General features: G+C 45.7%; 2 protein-coding genes across 3 annotated transcripts; one reads left to right on the top strand and one right to left on the bottom strand.

The window, feature by feature from the left end:
- Nucleotides 1-607: 607 nt before the first annotated feature.
- Nucleotides 608-15899, bottom strand: LOC133118553 (BRD4-interacting chromatin-remodeling complex-associated protein-like). 2 transcript variants are annotated; one of them, XM_061228650.1, is made up of 13 exons: nucleotides 15768-15899; nucleotides 12338-12387; nucleotides 11866-11911; nucleotides 11542-11590; nucleotides 10254-10319; nucleotides 8653-10170; nucleotides 8375-8456; nucleotides 8114-8193; nucleotides 7922-7971; nucleotides 6247-6392; nucleotides 6037-6131; nucleotides 5660-5762; nucleotides 608-4375 (listed from the first exon to the last, which is right to left on the bottom strand). In XM_061228650.1, exons 3-13 carry the CDS (start codon nucleotides 11904-11906, stop codon nucleotides 3828-3830), a joined length of 2778 nt encoding a protein of 925 aa, XP_061084634.1. In that variant the 5' UTR covers nucleotides 11907-11911; nucleotides 12338-12387; nucleotides 15768-15899; the 3' UTR covers nucleotides 608-3827. The 2 variants fall into 2 exon arrangements, with proteins under 2 accessions (XP_061084634.1, XP_061084635.1); XM_061228651.1 differs by lacking the exon at nucleotides 15768-15899 and adding an exon at nucleotides 14429-15741.
- Nucleotides 15900-18504: 2605 nt separating this feature from the next.
- On the top strand, nucleotides 18505-20519 carry tbcc (tubulin folding cofactor C). Its single transcript, XM_061228381.1, has one exon. The coding sequence runs from the start codon at nucleotides 18624-18626 to the stop codon at nucleotides 19689-19691; it is 1068 nt and encodes a 355-aa protein (XP_061084365.1). The 5' UTR covers nucleotides 18505-18623; the 3' UTR covers nucleotides 19692-20519.
- The last annotated feature ends 1874 nt before the right edge of the window (nucleotides 20520-22393 follow it).

The raw sequence follows: 22393 nt of genomic DNA, 5'->3' as shown, positions 1-22393 counted from the left end.
ACGATGGCTTCCCATCCCAACATTAACAGGGAGGGAGAGTGTTTTTGGATGAGGCGAGCACCTGAGAAACCACAAACTAATGAAAAATTAAAACACATTTCTTGGGATTGTATATAGATAGATGTTCAATAAAAAAATAAAAACAAAACATTAACAATGCATGTATGGGCCCGATATTCTATTGATTGGTCATAGCATCACACAGGAAGTGCTTTAGTCAGTGGGGGATCACGGAGAGGGCCACACTAAAAATGAAGGAATCTGACCATGTCAACCACTCACATTTCGGCAAAAAGGATTCCTATGCCCATGGTGTCTTGTCTTTTCTATGGTGGCCTTATAGGGACAACCAGGGAAGACCATCTCTTTGCTCAGCAATGACCTGCGGACATGAAGTCTCTTCCTCCAGCTCATGTCTGTGAGCTCAACATGTGGAAGAGGTAGATACACATCACCTGCCATCCAGGACTAAATAAACATCATAAAATGGAAAAATGATCAAGTATCAATCAATTGTCATGGAAACTTCTGGCCAGTCATGATTGCACTCCGTATACACAACAACAGAAAACTTTTCCTTCTTGTAAATTATGTAACAGAAAGAGGGTTTCAGTCATATTCCTTTTTTATTAATAAGATGATGTTGTCAACAGCAGACACTAAGAAACACACACCTGCGTGTTCAAGTAACAGCGCAGGGCTCTCACAGACAGAGTTGAACAGAGAACACACGATTCTGCACGTCTTTGGCTGTATTTCAAAATCATTTTAATCTTTTTGTCATTTTTTTTTTCTCTTTGTATGAGCTGTTGTCTTGTCTGAACACCCGCACTAATCAAAAGTAAAAACAAACGGTGACAATATATTCAGCCTGTTCCCCTCCTTTTTTTTTTTTGTTGCAACACTTCGTAGACAACATAATAAAAATAACTGCCATTTTTGGTTTTCCTTTTTCTACAAAAAATTATAAATATTTTGTGTTTTTTTCCTTCACATTTATACAAAAGAAACTATACAAAATCAAGTTTTGCGCAAGACTGATACTTTACAAATGTGTGTGAGAGAGAGAGAGGGAGGGAGAGGGAGGGAGGGAGAGAGAGAGAGAGAGAGAGTGAGAGAGGGAGAGATAGAGAGAGGGAGAGGGGGAGAGAGAGGGAGAGAGGGTGAGAGAGAGGGTGAGAGTGAGAGAGAGGGTGAGAGAGAGGGAGAGAGAGGGAGAGAGGGTGAGAGAGGGAGAGAGAGAGTGAGGGAGAGAGAGAAGGAGAGAGAGTGAGGGAGAGAGAGAGAGAGAGTGAGGGAGAGAGAGATAGTGAGAGAGGGAGAGACAGATAGTGAGAGAGGGAGAGAGTGAGAGAGAGAGGGAGCGAGTGAGAGGGAGGGTGAGAGAGAGGGAGAGAGAGAAAGGGGGAAATGAAAAGCAGAGCGATGGTGAGATAACTGAGACGGACAGACAAGAGCCGCTCACCCGCTGCTCTAAGGCCACACTCCTTCACTACCGCAAAGCAAACAGGAAGTCACGGGGAAAAGCCGTCCGCGCCCTCGCACGCTCTCTCCTAAGGCAAGGATGCGCCTGGGACCGTGGGAGCGTCCACGTATTACAGCCACCGACTGTTTCCTGTCGCTTCAGTCATTTTTGGTTGGACTGCGCAAAGGCATGTGTGTAGTGTTTTTTTAAGGAGAAAGACGAGGGAACCAAACATCTGAAACGCACACTAGTTTCTGACCAGGAATAAGAATGGATGTTGTACACAGTGCCACACACACACGCACACGCACACACTCACAGGCACAAATCACCTATAATCTACTGCCAACATCAACCGCAAATAGTATTCTATCCATAATCCAATTTAACCGTCAGCTCTGACAGCACAAACCACTTCTGATAGCTCTTCTGTCCCCCTCTGATAGTGTACAGTTCATCTCTTCTGACACGGTCTCTACCGACACCCCTGAATTTCACTGAAAACTTGTATTACTACGAACATCGCAAACCCTCATCGACAGCTCGAAGCACTACGGACCTTCCCGAATCTCACTGTTTGTGTCACTACTGAAGCCCCGGAATCAAACTGACCTCTTGCGTCACTACTCACCCCCGAAAACACACTGACAGCTAGCATCACTACTGACACACCCGAATCACACTGACTGCTCTGTATCGCTACTTGATAACCCTGAATCTCACCGACTGCTTCAATCAGTGCAGACGCGCCTGAATCTCAGTGAAATCTGATTTTAGCACTGACACACTATACCCTCTGACAGCATGTCAGCACTACTGCATCACACTACATCAGAGAGAGCGAGACCTCCCTGAAACTCTCTAAAGGCCCTACTTCCTGTGCAGTATCTCAGTACCTGCCCAACGGCAGAGCAGATATCAGGTGATGCTGCACGCTATTGGCTGGTGAAGGCATGTAAAGTCACGTGATCGGTGATGTCATGACAAACGGTATTTCCCCCGACATTAAGCCGTTTTTTTAAGCACGTCCAGCGGTATGTACGCTGCACTGTGTAAAGCTGGGGTCTGCGTGACTACCTTGTTTCTTAAATGCGCTAGTTTACGATGATTACCTCGTTTAATTCTCATTCCCTCCGTTTAATGTTCGGTCAGAGCTATCGGCACATCTGTCTACCTCTATGCTGGCAGTTCAGTAATCAGGAGCCTGCACGGGACTCCTGCTGCCTGAGACAGGTACGCGATGCAGACCTTTCTGCCTGCAGTTCCTGCTCTAGTCTCAGGGCTGCCCCCTGCAGGAGGACTGGGGAAGTGCATATGTAGTCTTAAGGATTCTGCATCCAATATTCTCACATTCATACGGACAAGAGACCGTATAAAGGCCAGGGACTGATTACCATTAGATGATACCTATTTCACAACATTAAACATAAACTGCCACTCTAAAACAGACACACACACACACACACACACACACAGACTAGCGGAGCCAAGGCCGTACACGTTAGGGGTCCAACACACGGAGGAACTGTTCCTCGACTCAGCAGCTGCATATACAACATGTAAAATTATAAAAGACTCATAAAAAATGAAAAAAATAAAACATACATTAACATGAATGTGCAATATCATGCCTCAATCTGAGAGCTTAACTTCCCCCCACAATCTGGCAACATATACATGTGCTTGTGTGCTTGTGTGTGTGTGTGTGTGTGTGTGTGTGTGTGTGTGTGTGTGTGTGTGAGAATGTGTATGTACGTGTGTATGTACTGTATGTGAGTGTGTGTGTGTATGTGTGTACGTACTGTATGTGTGTGTGTGTATCTGGGGGGACATGAGGGTCACATACCTGTAAGGTACAAAACAAAATTCTTAAAATTGAGAAAAAACAAATATTACAAACAATGATAAAATAACACTATAAACCAGCATATAAAATAATCACACAACAGCACTCCCACGTGTGGCTGACTTGGTCAGGTTGACTCCTGTCAGACAGGAAGACGGACAGACGGACAGACACGACAGAATGTAAAAATGATCTCTGCACGGGATGGGGGAGGGACGGACACACCCACACACATCGGACGCACAGAACACTCGCGTTCGCTCGTGTAGGATGCAGGATGTGCTAACGTGCTAAACCGGTTCTGAGACTATCGCTCCGTCACCGGGGCCTGGGCGTTTGGGCGGGGCAGGCCGGACGAAGCCCAGAGTGGGAGCGAGACGGGCGTGTGTAGCCCCCTCCACCTCCTCCATCGCCCTCTCCCGAAACCCGTCAGTCATGCTGGTGAGACGAAAGATGAGAACTGTACGAGAATCGGAACGGGAAATTAAAAATAGGAAAACCCCGCGGCGGCGCCGCCTAGCATTCCAGTATGCTATTGACAGCCGCCTCCAGCACGGAGTCCGTGTCGGCTAGCGGCGGTTGGCTGTAGTCCGGAGCGGGGAGGGGGGGCTTGGCGGGGCCCTGGCCCGGGGTGGGGGGGGCGCGGGGGGCACTGCTCGGCGTGGGGGGCAGAAGGCCGGGGGCGGGGGCGGGGGCGGGAGCGGGGGCGGCGTTGGCGGTGAGGCCGCCGCGGCCCTGGGTCCTCTTCAGCTGCAGGATGCTCTTGATGGCGGTCTCCAGGTGCTCGTTGAGCGACACCTCCGGCTGCTCCCCCCCCGGGTCCTTGGCCCCCGGCTGCAGCTCTGTCCTGAGGGAGGGGTCGGCCCCGGGCCTCGGCGGCCCCTCCCGGCCCCGCCCGCCGCAGGCCGAGTCTCTGTCCTCCTGGGGGAGCGTCTGGGCCGGGCTGGGCTGGTCCGGGGCCTGCACGAGGGCCTGCACGAGGGCCTCCGGCCCCGCCTGTACCCCCCAGGGCTGCGCCGTGTCCACGGGCTTCGGCGGGCAGCAGAACTCCTCCAGGAAACCGTCTGAGAGAGGGGAAGTGACATCACAATTATGTACAGTACTCTGCAAAAGTCTTAGGCTAGATTCTTTAAAAATAAATTTGAACTTAGATGTTGTGTAATCGCAATAATACACTCGAAGTCTCGCCTAGATCGGCACTGCTGCGTTGATCTACAGCACTCGACCTTCCGCCTTTCATTAGATGATCTCAAAGTGCCTCACAGTAAAGGGGAAGCCCTCCCCTCAGGCACCACTAGGGATGCTGTTCCCTGGTTAATCCCAGTATAATTCCATTAAGGGGCAACCGACCACAGAACAGGCATTATCTGATACCCGCCACTTTCCATCAAGGCCAAAGAGAGAAGACCAGGCCCGGTATAACCCGTGCAGACATGGGATGCGTCATGTGATCGATCTCTGTAAGGTCACAACAGAAGCTGTCTGGCGTTTCATCTCATTAGCAGCGTTTTGATTGATTGGGTCTGACTAAAATCCGAAAATCTCTGGAGTGTCTGTGTGTGTGTGCGCGCACTCTCCTATGGGTACAGTCAGGGCTCCCACTCAAATTGGATTTACGCTTCCCCCATGGCTTTGCAACGATGCTTTAAGGACAAATCAATCAAGTGTTTATTGTTGCCGCCTCAACGGTCACATTCCTGAGGTCAGGCTGCGTTCAGGATGAAATGTGAGGGAGACCTCCTGCTGACACAGGCTTTCACAAACTCAAAGCACTGAAGGTCAGTCACTCATCGTTTCTGGGAAAACGGCTGACGTCGATGCCAGTGAGACAGCCAATTTGTTAGCAAAGCCAGAACACAAACAGACATAGCCAGTCACTTTGGGAGTAAATGGCAAATAAAGTAGTCGGAAAGATTGCCCTTATTCCAGCAGGGTGGGGAACGGTGAAGCACAAACTGCCATTTCATGATCCATGACCAAAACATATTGGCTATTAAACAGAAAGCAAAATATGTAATATAAAGTATTATTCAATAGAATGGCTTTATTGAACTATATTTAAGGGGCATTGCTTGACTAGTGTCAAAATGATGGCAATAGTGTCCTGCTTTCACTCTGATGGCACTCTTAATTAACTTCTACAGCCTAGACCAGGGATCAGCAACTCACGGTCCTCGAGGGCCGAGAACTGCAGGTTTTCCACCCTCCCTTTACCTGGGAGTCAGGTGTGAAGGCTGTAGCACTAATTACCCAAGGCCTCCCCTTTCGGACTTGAGCGCCAGAGTTGATGATTTCTAGACATCGTTGAGGGGAGGATCTCCACCTGACCCCTGCCCCCCCTGCCTCACCTGGGTCCACCAGTGCCAGCCGCTTGTCCTGGGTCAGGTTCCCCCGCTCCTCCTGATTGAACGTCCTGTCAATCATCACCATCTCCGAGGAGGGGCTGGTGCGCTGGAGAGACAAGAGAAGGGGTTCAGCACCTGCTGCAGCCGTGTGCCAATCAAACCCAGGGGGTGCTTTTGGGCCGCAACACTGCAACCTGACCTGAGAGTGGGACATTCTGTGCTACTGATATCCACATTTCACTGGCACTTACACCAACTAGCAAGAACAAGATCTTTTAAAAGAATAAATAAATAAAAAAACAAGACCCGGCTACTCCAGTCTCCATGGGAACATTGACACCAGTGCCTTTGTGAATCTGTTCGGAGTGCGTAGGACTCACCTCAGCGTCCACCAGTAGGAGGCGCCGGTATTTGTTCAGCATGGCTTCTGTTCTCTTCAGGACGTGCGTGGCCACAGTTTCAAACTCCTCGTCCACTGCAGGGAAAAGAAAGCGTGTCTCACATAAGATCCCCCCCGTCTCCGTGGGTTCACGAGCCACCTCGTGCGGTGACGAGGAGGGGGAGTGACGAGGAGGCTCATGGGAAGTCACCTCTGTGGAAGTCGTCATCGGACGGCGGGGCCCCCTGGAACACGTGGTAGGGCAGCAGCCTGTGGACGGCGTCTTCCATCGAGGAGAAGGGCGACCTGCTCCCCGCCAACACCCCGCCCTGGTCCTGCCTCAGCTGCTGGAGCACCCTGTAAGAGCGTCACTCGGTAAGGACCAGAGCCACACACACTCTCATAACCATACTCACAACCACTCTCATAACCATACTCACACTCTCATAACCATACTCACAACCACTCTCATAACCAGACTCATAACCACTCTCATAACCACTCTCATAACCACACTCATAACCACACTCATAACCACACTCATAACCACACTCATAACCATAACCATACTCACACTCTCATAACCGTACTCATAACCATACTCACACTCTCATAACCATACTTATAACCACTCTCATAACCAGACTCATAACCACTCTCATAACCATACTCACACTCTCATAACCATACTCACACTCTCATAACCATACTTATAACCACTCTCATAAACAGACTCATAACCACTCTCATAACCAGTCTCATAACCAAACTCATAAGCATACTCATTGTAGGGAACAATACATTTCCTGCTTCATTGTTCTTGGATGGTCACCTAACACCTCAATCGTACTGAATGATCAAGGGGGGTTAGGAAGCCCATGCTGAATGATCAAGGGGGGGGGGGGGTCACTGTCTGCTTTGCTGACAATGACAATTTGGTTTCCTTGGTCACATCATATGCATACAAAATAATGTGTATTCCTCTGCCTGTCACCCAATCAGGGACAACTACCTATATTTTACATCAGGAGGTTTAGGGCATAAAAGCTCATTCCTTTCTAACATGAGTTTGTAATTGAATTGCCTTGCTTTTACTTGGTATGCTTCATACTGTAATTAAAGACTATTTTCGCTATATGAATACATTGTTGCTAACCTAAATATCGGACTACTAGTTTTACTTAAAAAAGGACCAAATTCCTACATCATACTCACATCCAGTCTCATAACCGTAATCTATTTACTGCACCGGACACATACAACCATGTCTCTGTGTGTGCTAATGCTAATGCTAACAACAGGCTAACGACAATGCTAACGCTAACGACATGTAATGCACTGAAGCCTAGTACTACTAACTGCTGATTCAATCAAAGTTAGAGGCAGTTAGATTGAGGTTCAGGTGAAAGTTCCTCTATGAGGGCTGAGGAGATGGCCACTGTTGGTCTGCTTAAATCACAGTTTGACTAGGACAGGGAACATAAACTGTATTAGAGTGGTGTGTGTGTGTGTGTGTGTGACCAGAAATGGGCTGTGATAGAGGGGTGTGTGTGTCTGACCAGAGATGGGCTGTGACCGGGGCAGCCTGTAGCGTAGTGGTTAAGGTAAATGACTGGGAGACACAAGGTCGGTGGTTCTAATCCCGGTGTAGCCACAATAAGAGCCGCACAGCTGTTGGGCCCTTGAGCAAGGCCCTTAACCCAGCATTGCTCCAGGGGAGGATTGTCTCCTGCTTAGTCTAATCAACTGTACGTCGCTCTGGATAAGAGCGTCTGCCAAATGCCAATAATGTAATGTAATGTAATGTAATGTAATGTGTTAGAGAGGTGTGTGTGTATGGCCTGAGATGAGTGACACGTAGACATCTCAACTCAATCTGAACTCACATTCCTCCCTTAGTGAGCTGTTGGGGGGCGGGTCTTTTCAGCTTTGTCATCTGTAGAGGAGGGAGAATAAGCATGAACAAACAGTCTATTTCACACTCGCCAAAATGACACGCTCATGCATGGACAGACTATCTGTTGTGTGGCGTGTTCATTGCTTTCCCATGGGGAGCTCGTTCTGCATTAGACCCTTACCTGTGCATTTGGCACATGTGGGGACCCCACTTGGTTTGGCAGGCATACCACAGTTTCCAGGCTGATTGAGGGCTTCCCGGCTGTTGAGTAAAGCGAGAAGTATGCGAGTCAATTTATGAACCTCATACTCATTTTAGAAGTATGAGTATGAAATCATTTCTCACCCTCGCACGCACGCACACACATGCCAAGACTAAGATATAGCACGCGCACACACACACACACACACACACACACACAGTCTGTCCAAGGAAACCCCACCCTTGCTTCCCAGCAGGTTGACCAACTGTGGTTGCGATTGCAGCTGTGGTTGTTTGAGGGCCGGTGACAAAGAGTGAGAGACCTGTGAGAAGGAGGGATGAAAGGACAGAAAAGGAATGAATCACACAGGAGGGAGAGAAGGATTCAACACAGGATCAAACAGCGTGCCATCTGGACCACCCCAACTGAAGTTATGAATAAAGCCCTGCTGCATAAAGCAAGCCCCCCGACTGTTTTTATAGCACAGGCACGCACTGAAATCACCGATAGGGGCCCACCTGGGTCTGATGGTAAGACTGCGTCTCAAACTGGGGCTCGCTGGTCCCCTGCACCCCGGTGTGGGTGCCGTCCTGCGGCAGAGGGACCAGGAAGTGGTGTCCCAAGCTTACGGAGACCTGCGGCCGGGCCTGGACCCCCTGTTGGGTGTACCCCGTGTCTGAGGAGTTGACCAGGGTGTAGCCGCTCTGGACCGGGGTGGGGGCCCCGGGGGTGCTGCTGGTGAACCCCAGCTGGTTTTTGGGGTGCGTCCCCACTGCCTGGGACACCTGCACCAACGCCGGAGACGCCTGTCCCAGCTGGCCGCTCACCACCGCCTGATTCACGATGAGCTGCCCGCCTGCCGCAAAGTTCTGCCCGGAGACCAGCTGAACGGCCGCGCTCTGATTGGTCAGGAAGGTCCCGGAGTAGGTGGAGTTTGTGGAGGCGGGGTCGGCGGTTCCCTGTAGCTGCGTGTGCAGAACCTGGCCGTTCAGAGCCTGGAGGGCCTGCGTGGTGGTGCCGGGGGTAAGGGCCAGGGAGGAGGGCAACAAGTACTGCCCCGGGGGCAGACTGCCCTGCTGCTGCTGCTGCCCCAGGGGAGAGTGTATCATGATGCTGCCAGAGTGGTTGACGACCTGGGGACCGGAGGTGGGCTTATGCAGGGCAGGCTGGTTCACAATGTTAACAGTCATCTGCTGGGGAGCCTGTGTGGAGCTGCCGGTGGGGTAGGGACTGCTGGTTGGCGGGGCGTTGTGTGGCTGTTGGCCCAGCCCACTGATGTTGTACACCGTCTGGCCCCCGAGCTGAAGCGCTTTGGGCTGGATCGGTTTGACCAGCATCTGGGGGTTGGGGCCTCTCTGGATGATGATGTTCTGGAGGGGGACGGGCGTCCCGCAGCCCTTGAAGGGCATGGACACCTGCCCCCCGGTGGCCGGGTTGAATAAGGCGCCTTGCGTCGCTCCGGGGTGTCCCGCCTGCCTCTGCACCAGCATGCCGCCCCCCAACCCGGGCGAGGCCGACCCCCCCGGCCGCAGCAGGATTTGGGGGGGCTCCAGGCTGTTGATGGTCATCATGGAGGGCGGCCCGTTGAAGGAGCCCAGGATCTGGATGTGTCCGGAGGAGGAGCCGTTCTGCAGGGGCTGGGGCGGCGGGGGGGCCTGCTGGACGAAACCCTGGGGCGGGGCCCCGGGGAAGGGCCCGCTCGGCGGGGCCCCGGGGAAGGGCCCGCCCGGCTGGGCCTGCAGCACGGGCACGCCCCCGAACCCCCCGGAGACCAGCTGCTGGGGGAAGGGGGCGGTGGCCGGCGGGGATTCCAGCAGGGCCTCCTGGGCCAGGGTCTGCTCCGTGATGTCTGCCTCCTGCAGAGACTTCTGGAGGATGTCGAAGGGCTGCTCCTCCCCTAGCTCCCCCCGGGAGGGCGAGGTCCCAGCCAGGTCCTCCTCGGTGAACTGGAGGCCCCCGGGGAGGGGGAGGCCCGCCCCTCCGGTTGCACCCATGCGACCGGTGCCATCCTTCAGGGCAGAGACGGGGTCTCCTCCCTGCACAGGAGGACACAGGTGAACGTGAGCTTCCCCTGGATATGGGTCTGGGACGGATGAGGTGAGGAGAGTTAAACACTCACCGTGCTGCTGGTGAAAAATGAGCTGGCTGACCCGAAGGCTGCATTGGTCACGTCATCCTCATTGATCTGAAACATTGTATTCATCAATGAGCACAGCCCATCAGACAATTCTCACAGTCTATACAAATATTTTTTACATTATCCACCACCAACCTGACTGTAAAATGGGCAGTACACTTTGTTTAAACTGGCCTTACAGGTTTCAACAAAAAGTAATTCTTTGTGTAGCACAAATTGGGAATGTTATAAATAGTTTGGTGATTTTTTCCAGAACAAGTGCCCTGGGAAACATTTCACCTGTATTTCAGTTATTAACCTCAATAGACAACTCAAGGCACTCTAAATGTAGCAATTATTGGTAAGCTATAAAAGAAATGCGACCCATTGTACCAGAACATCAAATTAAATTACTCAGGTGGATGCACTTATACGCTCTCGCATTGTAAGTGCCCACGCATTCCAGCAGCAGTTAAATTAATGCAATGTTAAGGACTAATTAAAGAGCCCGTTGGAACAAAGGTACAAGTCTATAAGCTAAGGGTGTCCAATCTTATCAGAAAAGGCACAGTGTATAGGTTTTTGTACTAGCTCAGCGCAGACCACCTGACTTATCTAATGAAGGTCTTGACTTAAGACGGTGATCAGTTCATTAGTTGTGTTGTTGTGCTGCGTAAGAATACAATCTTCCACCCACAGTGCCTATTTTCTGATAAAGCTAGATTGTAAGGTCTGGCAATACATTGACTTATTAAGAAATCCGTAACTTTTAAGAAATCCGGTATCCAGCCCGTGGTATTTGAGAACAGAGCTGCAGGCTAAAAAAGAAGGCAGGGACTTATCCTGCCATATTTACTGCGCAAACTGTAACATAAGCTACCTGCTCTATGACAGTGCCAAAAATATGACAACACAGTGAAGCAGCAATTGCAATGAATTGTGTATTGTTGTTTTATAGATCATAGGGTCACAATGACTCGACAACTCTCATTATAAATACCTTTATAAATTCAAAATTCAAAAGTCGCAATGGAAAAACGTTGTGGCACGGGCAAAATGACAAGAGCAACAGCATACATAGAAGGGAGTAAGAAGGTGTGGTCACCCACAAAGGCTGTGGGGTTATATCCCAGAAGGCCACTGCTGTTGTACTACCGCATGTACTAAAGACATGTCCAGATTAAAACGGGACAAACACAGGAGTTACGGAAAAGGAACAGGTAAGACTATGACCACCCCCATGCATGGGGAGTGGAGAGGGGTTCCCACTCTAAAGCTGTGGGAGGCTTACCGATTTGCTACTGGAGCCATGAAGATAATCGTTGAGCGCCTGCACGTCTCTGCAGGACAGACAGCGGGAGATTAGGTGGGGCAATTCAGGGTTAGAGTGAAGTTCAAGGGGACAGCTGCCAATGAGAGCTATAATAACAGGGTTTGGAGGGTAAGTCTGAAGGAGTGTTCATGTATAGCTACTTCCTCAATTCATACCAGGATCTCAACCTTTACAAGGATTTGCTGCAGGACAGCACAGGTGAATATGTAGGCCTATGCACAATTCACAATCCAAAGAAAGTGAATTCAGAAAAAAGCCAACAGGAGGCACACGGTTGCTTACCCTATTATATCTAGAAGACGGCGATCATCTTCATCGTCCATGACCACTATTCAAGGAGCAAGAAGATAGTTGTCAAAGATAGGCAACAAAGGGTGGTCAAAGATAGGCAACAAAGGGTGGTCAAAGATAGGCAACAAAGAGGTTTTCCTCAAACTCAGCAATTTGCACACTTAAAAAACTTTTCTATTTAAGTGTCACAATTTATGAATGACGAATCCTTTAAATAGTCTAGCAGAAACATTTTTGTTCCTAAACTGTAAGGCCCTTTGCTGGCCCTTTGCTGTATAATATATTCAAACATTCACGGAAATATGTAACACATTGGGTGGCAGTGATACGCTATGAAGAACACTGTAAGAAAAAAAACGCTCTTCCTCTCTTGTCAGAACTTGGGGCCTCATCTGGACCTATTCTCAAATTATGAACGTAACATCAAAATCCAAACAATCAAAACAAAGGTGGGGGGACTTACAGGTTTTCCGCTGGTGACCATGGAGTCGGTCATTTAATGCCTTTGAGTTCCTGGGGGGAAAAAAAAGAATGGGGGCATGAACAGGGGTGACTACAACAGACAGGAAACATTTCCAACAACAGAAAAAATAAATGGATTTGAACACTTGTCCCAATTGTCACACAATACAAAATCTCCTATCTGACCTGAAAGCTGGGGATCAGATATGATATGATCCAGAAACCAAGTCTAGGCGACCTACAGCACCATGCTCACATTGGTCTTTCCATCAGAACAGTAACATCAGAGCAAATATTTTGCAGTAAGGCCCATACAGAAAATTGTTATGTGGCTATTTTATGATAGATGAGAACACCAGGATAGCTCATAACATGGCCAGGAGCCACTTACACTCAGCTGACATACGGCTTCCATTCTATCTCTTTCCATTTTGAAAATGCGTTGCATTCAAATCACATGTCCAACTATCGTTGTTGCAGGTTGGGGTTTTAGTAGCATGTTTTTGCTTAATTAACAGGGCAGAAGACTACCCTCGTGGAAAATGCATATAGAGAATAACGGGGACATGTCTGCACAGCTCTCTGGGAAGCAGGTTTGCATATCGGTCAAAACCACAAACCAAAAAAAGTCAGATGCATCGTTCTGCACACAACTGTGCATCTTGGCAGTTAGCCCTTTAACGTGGGCAAATTGGATGGGGTAACACAAGACAAAGAGATCAAGGATTACATGCCCTCCATACATTTCGAGGTGTAATTCTTCTCACATGACTAAACTGTTTGCCAAGCACGTGCTAGGCAGACATACTCATACGCTTGTAGAGTAGTTGTCAGAAAAGTAGTGGCAAGTGCTCATCATAACCTCTGGGCATGGCAATGGATAGCAATGTGCCATGAAAGCCTGCATGTGAATTATTAACAGTTGGGTTATTTTTTATACTGTGGGCGAGGCCTGTTTTGGGTTTTGTATGTGCGTCACCCTGACTATTGACTAGAGTGACTGTGGAAATGTCCCTTCAGTCTGTGGGAGGTGAGCGTGGCAGTAGTGGACGTGTAATACAGACACTGACGCAGTGGATGGTGGTACCACCGGAATTGCCTGTACCCAAAAGAACATTACACAACGGCAAATTCCGACACACTTTTGACAATCAAAACAGTCAACACTAGGACCTTGGGTTGAGAAATGTCTGCGTATAAAGTGTGTTCATTTTAATTAAGCACATTGATTATTTTATGCTTAAAACAGTGTTTTCACAGGATTCGGTATAGCTGTAGCCACTGTACTTTTAATGTGATTTATATATATTTCTTATATTACCAATTGATACATTGTTAAACACCGTATCAGGGAGAGTATTTGTATGCATGTGAATGAACAGTGAAGTTAATTTGAACAAAGTGAAGGTACATGTATAATCCATAGTCGATAAATATAATAATGCGGGTCGGTGTTACAGTTAAGCACAGTAGCTGCCTTTTCAGGCTGCCAAAAAGCCATTCGAGAGAAAGGCAGTCAGCTTTATGAAGGCACTCATCGTTCATCGATAAAATGGCGGCTCCAGCAGCATTCAACTGCGCCACACTCTTTGGCGATGTGCCAGACACAATAACCTCTGACTGCCTTTCCTTTTCGGTAATATCTCATGCATTTAAAAAAAAATGCTAGATTGTCTGTGTGCTGTTGCATTCTAACAAGTGCAATACACTTTCACATATTATGAAACATTGGCTAACCAAAAGGGCCCAATTACTGTAAGAGTGAAAGCAGCTTACCATTGGTATGTTTTGCCATGGCATGAAAAATGGAATGTGTGATGTTAGCTAGTGCTAAATTGTTTAATGGCGTCATTTAAATATAGCAAGAACAATCGACATAACATTGGCAATTGAACTTAAATACAACGAAGCAACGGCTGAACTAACGAACACAAAATATGGAAGTATTGAATCTAAAATTTGCGAATATGGTGGCTATTTGTCTGAATACCCTACAAACCATTATGTAGAACTTCAAAAGAAAACGCAAAGATATGTTATTTTACATTTTTATTAAAGAAAATAAAAACAGTACAAACGTACGTATACAAACCTCTGACATAGGAAAATGTAGCTCACAATGTTTGAGTTTGACGGCAGAAAGCCAGAACAATTGGTCGTACACGCACAGGTCCATTTTAGGACAGCGGTCTAACAAGCAATCATGTCAGTAAGCAAGTAGATTTGGTCAAAACACAGAATCAACATTGATCAAACATTAAAAATTAAAATAACGTCGTCAAAATGTAACAAAGACGTCCAAGTCCAACGAAAAGACGACTGATTTAGCCATCTGGCTGATATTAGCTAGCTCTAGCTAAAGTGGCTAGCTTGTACAACTCAGAAAGAGGGGACGAGAAAGAAATACTGTAGCTATTCTTTTTCCTTTCCTTGCTCAACGCGAGAGAGTAACGTTAGCTAACCGAGAGAGAGGGGGGCGGAAAATACACACAGGAGAGGGGGCAAAACAACTAATTTTAAACCAATTCAATCACACGGAGACGCTGAAATATTTTTTGTTAGACGGTTTGCTTCGCATCAGCAGAAACTCACTCCTGTGCCTCTCTCGACGCTTTCCGACCGAGCAAGCAAGCGTTAGATTGAAAATCTATTATCCTGTCTTTGTAGTGTATAGCAGCCGTGATGCATAGCTATTCTTAATGTCCAAAAATAGACTGAAATGACAGATAATGGAGCTCGAAAGCAAAACGCTTCTCTTCCCCCCTCTCACTCGCTCGATCGCTTTCCGCGGAGCAGGACGTACGGGCTTCCAATTCGCTCTTTTCTTTCGCATTTCCTTGCAGTGCAACTGCGCGCAGACGACGCTTCGGTCTTTGTCTCGTCTTGATTTGCTTTATTTAAGCCTCGGTAACTACGGAGATCTAAATGAAGAAATCCTGGCGGCCATTTGAAAGCGCTTAGCCTGCTAGCAGCTCGTTAGCTCTCTTTGTATGCTCCCTGGCCCTTAAACGGAGCTAATGTAACTGTATTCTTTCGCGTGATTTATTTGGAGCCCTCGGGTTTCACTACATCGTCCCTAAATAGACTTAAATAATGGACAGCCATAAATATTTATTTAAATTTGCATAACATCAAGACCGATTAAAAGAGGCAAGCCCTTGTTCCTGTCTCACCCCTCTCCTTGAAACCTAATATCTCCGTTTGGCAACTTTTAATTTGCTCCCCCCTCTCCTCCACCTCCTCCTCCTCCTCTCCCTTGCTCACTCTTATAGCTAGCTATATATTTTTCTCTCTCTCCTTTTTCTCTCAGATAGATTTTTACCCTCGCTCACTCTCTTCCCTCCCCGAAGGAAGGGGAGGAAGGAGGTTGTGTGTTTTTTTCCTTGAAATTTTTATCACAAAATTATAATACACTCAAAGGGGAAACTCACCGTCATGAAAAAGCAGTGCCTTGTCAACGGGGTTTCCTCGCCATCACATCAGGGGCCAGCGGGGCAGTGCCGCTCCTGCAGAAAGCAGCAACTGCAAGCGTGCAGCCCCGAGGAAACTACCACTAGTATTGCACACACATTTTGCACTGTGCACATAAAGAATGAAGGGAAATTGTTAAAGCTATGCACACTGAAAGAAGTACTTTTAACAATTAATGGACTCTGATTCTCCAATAAGTGACATTTGTGTGTTGTCAAAAGTAGCTGTCACTGTTTCTCAACACCAAACATGCAAACTTCAATCAATTGAAACGCATGGAGGTTGTGGTGCTGAGAAATGACCAGCCATGTCAGTCTAAAAAAAAATCTATTACTGTAAGGTGAATGTAGACATGTAAACAAACTTCAGGCCTACATGCAATGATAGGCTACATGTGGTAGTCGAACCACATAATGGCTTTTTGTTGGGGATGCTAATGTTCCATTTGAGACAACCGTTTTCCTCCAGAATTTAATTACTAAAGTCACAGAAAACAATTAAATACAAAACCATAATACAAAACTTTTCCGTCTCCATGTCTTTCATCCACTATTACCCAAATCTCCATTCATATAGTACCAAGGTATACATAATCAACTTGTCACAATGTAGATATTGCCATCTCTGTTATGCCATCACCCAGTTCATCGTTCACACCTTACTGGCATGACATAATCTAATCTATATATATTTAGAGGTCCCACACTATGATACCACTAAGGATTAAGGTCCCACACTATGGTGTCACTCATTATTCTATCCATACAAAGACAACACAATTGCTTTCAGATATACTGTGGCATTGCGTAAGTCTCCATTTACACTATGGCACAACACAACAGTAAGAAGAAACTACCCCGGGCTCCATCCATACTATGACGTAACACTGCCCAGTCCAGTAAAAACCCTCAGAGAGGAGCCCATTAGAGGGTAGCCCTACTCAATTGATCTAAATGAAACCGCTCACCAGGAGAGTTTTGCTAAAAACACATTATGCAGAAAAATGTATCCCATACAGGTGAAAAGTTAGCCATTAAAAACACCAAATGCAATGCCCAGACCCCAGAGAACAAAACAGGTAGTGTATGTATGGGCTTGCCATTTAAATAGATGAACTAATATGATCCTTAAAGGAATTTCCTAAAGGCAGTTTATTTACAGCTGTAAAATACGAAAAAAAAAAAAAAAGACTTCATGCAGTTAATTTGTGTTGAACTACTTTGTAAAAAAAAGGGGGGAAAAAGGTACTAAAGACTAGGATAATATTTTCTATGATGAAACTATAACAGTGAGTAATTCTCGCCTGTTAGATGTATAAATGATGACAAATTTTGACAGCCAAGGGAATAGTGACTGTTCTCATTAACATGCTGATTATGTTCTCTCTTCCACATATCCCTTAATGATTCTTTACTGTTCATTGATGAGTAATGAGGCCCATGCATGTTTTCCCAGTGGCTGGCACGCTGATCTCAGGAACAGGTACCTTCCAGCAGAAATAGTAGAAGGTTTAAGGACCTACTACATTGGAATCCACAGAATTCAGTTAGGTTTATGGATGAAATAAGATCTTTGATACCGTATCATACTCTAGTCAATGTCAGTATTATGACATAATCATTGTGAGATTTCTGAGTGCTTTGTATCAAATTGAGTGAATGTGTTCTGTGTCAATAGCAGTGCAGATCAATGGTTCTGGCAGACAATGTGTTGGCAGTGGACTGTGGGAATCAAATACAGCTGCAATATCTTGGGATAAAACAATTATGGATGCGATCCCCACAGTAACAGAAATACAATTACAGGATATATGTTGATTGTAGAATATAATAGCTTTATGCTTGATAGACTTGATTCAATGGCTGCATTAATGAATAAGGGTTTTTCCCCAACTTTGCATGCACAGTTCTTATATTAGGTGGAAGAAGTCATCTTTCAAATATTCAATGCCAGATCCCCTGAATACAAGGGTGTGGTGTCCTGTCTCCCTTCTAAAGTAGGCCATTCATGACCAAAGAAAGAAATACTGTATATTGGCTGTCTAACTGGCATAATTGTTGGTAGCTTAACTGGTTGGGACTAGTTTTTAACTGGTTGGGACTGATTAAGCTTTTTATCCACTATTCTTACTTTCATTGTGTATGGAGTCGGAAAAATAAATTATGAAATTACAATCAGGAAATAGTTTCCCCACCTTATTGTCTTAAAAGTTGCACTGCAAAAAATATGTAATTCACAATTTGACAATTATCTTTAATCTTGATTACATTTTCTATAACATGTAAGCAACCAGGCTACCATTGTTTAACCAAAAGGAGTGTTTGAAAGAGATTTAACTTCAATTATATTTTTACATTTTAATCATAAAATTATGCCTTGCAACATTATTGTGTGAGGAAACAAGTGAGGAAAGCAATTTGTGACTCAGATAACTATCGTCCACCCAGCCTCGTTTTATATTTGTTTTAGATTTATTCCCAAACATAGCTATATGGAGGTCACTGGGGGGAAAAAAACAATATTGTAATGGCTATTGTGAAAATGAGGCATTTGATTTTAAAATAGCCACTCCCTTTGAAACAATAATATCTTATATTTCTTTAAATGTTTGAACGCGTAGGATTCGGATACGAGGTTGTGCTCATGGACGACCAATGGAGAGAGAGTATGCTCAAAGGGCGCAAATCATCTATCCAATCACAAAAGACTTTGTTTGATAACGCCATTTCGCGTTGGGTCCCTTCCTGTAAACACGAAAACTGGAAAGAGCATCGTTAAAAGAATCTATCCAGCTATAGCGATAACCGTACACTGGAATGGACGCGGCTACTGATTCAGGGAATATGGACAGTCAGGAGAATGAGGAGGCACGGCTCTCTGCTGCGGTTAAAATTCCTGACAGACTGTTGAAGAGGGACCAGGAGAGGCAAGAAGCAGTGGAACGACGCAAAGAGGAGAAAGAGAGCCAGGCCGTCACGGAGGAGAAATGCGATTTCTTCTCCAGCTCATTTAATGCTGAAAAGGCGGAAATTCAAGATATACTGTCCGGCTGTTCAGAAATGGATCGCGACCAAGCTGCTCAAGTTTTAGAGGAGGTAACACTTAAAATACAGCAGCTTCAAAAGTTCGTAAACGACAGCGTGGTTTTCCTGCCTCAGTATGAATTGAGACAAGCACAGGCGTCGCTACAGGCACTGCACGGTTCGTTAGCTGAAAAAAGAGACCAGATTCTGCCTAAGAAGAAATTTGCCTTCCGAGCTCGAGCTACAGCTAACAAAGCTAAGGCCCCTCCGGTTTCTACCGACAGTTCTCAGTGTGCAAAACCGGAGAGTGATAACCAGAGCATCGAAAGCGGTGGCCAAAATGTTGTTGGTAACAGTAGCGCAGAGCAGTGTGGGTTGTCCAACGCTGACTCGCAGGTTTTGACCATGGGAGCGGAGGAGATCCGACAGCGGGACGTGCTGCTGACCCACTTGTCGAATTGCAAAGTGAGACTTCTCGGATGCCCCAGCACCCTGCACATCAAACACGTCCGGAACTCGGAGATCCTGTGCGGGCCAGTATCTAGTTCTATCTTTGTTGATCATGTCTCCGACAGCACCTTTGCCTTCCCCTGTCAGCAATTGCGAACCCATAACACGACCGACACTCAGGTGTATCTTCACGTCACCAGCCGGGCCATCATCGAAGACTGCAGCGGCGTGCGCTTCGCTCCTTTCAACTGGAGTTACCCCGGAATCGACGCTGATTTCGAGGTGTCCGGACTGGACAGGGACCGAAACAACTGGACCCTTGTTGATGATTTTAATTGGCTGGCCGCTGACACACACTCCCCAAACTGGGCCGTTATTCCCGAATCAGAGAGGCGATCCAACTGGGACTGAGATCCTGCTACAAGCAGAATGGAAAGGGGTCCGGATGGAAAGCAAACTAAAACCATTTTAAAGGGATAGTTCACTTTCCTTAAAATTTGCGTCAGTTTACTGTCAGTCACTGTATGTGCCACACAAATAAATTAACTATGCCTTTACCAAATGTCAACACCCATTTCATGTACCCTCAGATGCCTTCTTGTAACGTTAGGGGGAAAAAAATTAAGATATACCCAAAGATGTTTTGTGCTTGACAGACAATAGAATATAAACGCTGCAGATAGATGCTACTTGTCCACAGTAAACAGTGTATCACAACCTGAACCCACAGTTCAATAAAAGTAAATTGTACAACCAAATTATTTTCTGTATTAGACTATATGATGTTGCAGCTTCAGTGAGCATGTCATTTCAGCCACGTAACATGTATTCAAAGGCTAGAATTGTAATGACTGCATTTTAGTAAACATGGTACAATAGTCCCTTGTTTGGCTGGTGGGTATAGCATGAATGTGTTGAGGCACTAGTGTTAAAAATTATATTATTAAATGTTTAATTTTTAGCAGACGACCCAAGTATAGTGAAAATCGTTTGAAGAAAATGCAGATTGATGACATTTCTATCTTTGGCAGATATGTGCTGGGATATTTTAAACAGGCTTACATTTTAATACCCTTTAATCCATTGGTGGGCAATTTGCTACCTGAATTCTCTTCAATCATTATGAGGAATGGCAAATACAATTTAAATTTGACATTTGTTTGACAGTTAAAACTAATATAGGCCTAATTTGCACGTTATCAATGTTTGCATTGTGTTATGAATAAAAACTTGACTTGACTATTTTAATTTTAATTTTTATGCATATTTAAATGTTTTAATGGTACTCATAACCAATTTAATCCTGTTGTTCATTGTGCGGAGTAAATGGAGATTGGCAGTGTATTACTACTTGGACATTAATTCTACAGTTAGGCCAAATCTTGTTGCCCTACCTAATTCCTAGTTGTACCTTCCACCCTTGAAAAAATACACACAAGAACTGTATGCAAATTGGGGGTAAAATGTAATATCAGCTTGTAAATTGGTAATCAGTCAAGTCACCTAATTTCATTTCAATGTCATAAACTTGCATAATTGCTAAATTGCTTCTCGGCGAGGAAACTTTCTGCTAATTTTATACGTATTAATCCTTTATTTTAATAGGTGGTCACATGGAGATGGGAATCTCTTTTTCAAGTAAGACCTATATACATAGGTAAAAAATACATACAGGCATAGAGACAGACAGACACAGTTCAGGCAAACGTTACAAATAACAATAAACAGCATACAAACAATCAAAGCATTTACATACAGAATTGAAAAACATTTAAAAAAATCAGTAAAATGTAAAAAATCTTCTGCTTATTTTTTTACTACATCGTAATAACATGCTGATTTTTATGCTCTCTCCAGTACTAGCTTTGGAACAATGGTGAATTGTAATCCAAGGCATGGTCCATTTTAAAATGCAAACTCATTAATAAAAGAACAAGCTGCTTGGGGCTGTGGAGGGCTCTAGAAGGCTATCTATGAAAACACACTGCACATATGCAACGGTTAGAGCTGGAAGTGTAACAGTTGTTATCCGAGATACATTGCTGAACATGCATTATATACAGGATAACCATTTATTTTTTAAACATCAATATATAATACAAAATAAAACTGCCACTGAGGACAATCTGTCAACTGAATTGGCTGCACTGACTTCTTTCTCCCTGCTTGGATTTAAGTATACTGTTTATCTACTGACTTATCCCTGCCTGGACTTCAGTATATTTGCTGTGTTTCTCTTCATATTCTCCACCAGGGGGCACCATTTCCAGAGCTGAGGGCCAGAGAGCGATTCATTTCTTTACTGGCTGAAACAGAGTGGAATATCCTGGGTATAACAAATGAACAAGGGTGAGGCAAGGTATCTTCACCCACCTGAATTACAGGTACTCCAACATCACCAGATAAATTATTCAGTTCTGAATGAGTGGGCATAAATGGTCAATGGGAGACAAAGACTTTGTGGTGCAGTGGGGAATTAGCAGTAACACCACTCTACTGTAGTAGATAATGGGTCCCCTCTATTTATTTTTCCTTCTCTCTTTACCTATCACTCTGTCTTGACGTGCAAATAGAAAATGTGGCCTTAAGTCCATCTTCAGGAACCCTTTACCTGGCCAGTGCACCACAGGGAGGTTGACACTGAAGCATCAAACCAATTACACAGTAAGACAGGAGATTAGAGCCAGGGATTTTCCACAAATGGGATCAGGCTGATTAGCGGGTTTAGGATGACGTACTGCAACTTTGAATTTGATCGCTGAGATGGGCAGCAAGCCACCTCCCTTTGCAGGAAAAGAACCAGAAGAAAATAGTTGTGTAGCCTGCGATCCCATCTGTTTGTGCTAATTTATGTGAAATAAATTATCATTTTTGGTGACCAAGGCCCCAGTCACCTACACTATGGGCTTACCTGACATTTGGGTGGTCAGAATGGGTGTGAAGAGGAAGAACCTCACTAAAGTACCTTCTGCAGCTCCTTTCTGGAACGGATTACAAATTTCTGCCTGAGGTTCTCTTGGTTTTCTTGGTAAAATTTTTATTTTGAACTGTAAATCTTGGCTTTGTTTAGTTTTTTTTTTGTGTGGTTTGGTTAGGAGACATTTGGAGCAAAA

Source organism: Conger conger, chromosome 18 (genome assembly GCF_963514075.1).
Source record: "Conger conger chromosome 18, fConCon1.1, whole genome shotgun sequence".
In the NCBI taxonomy this organism is placed as follows: Eukaryota; Metazoa; Chordata; class Actinopteri; order Anguilliformes; family Congridae; genus Conger; species Conger conger.
Note: the sequence above shows the minus strand (reverse complement) of the source record. Positions and strands in the feature narration are given on the sequence as shown.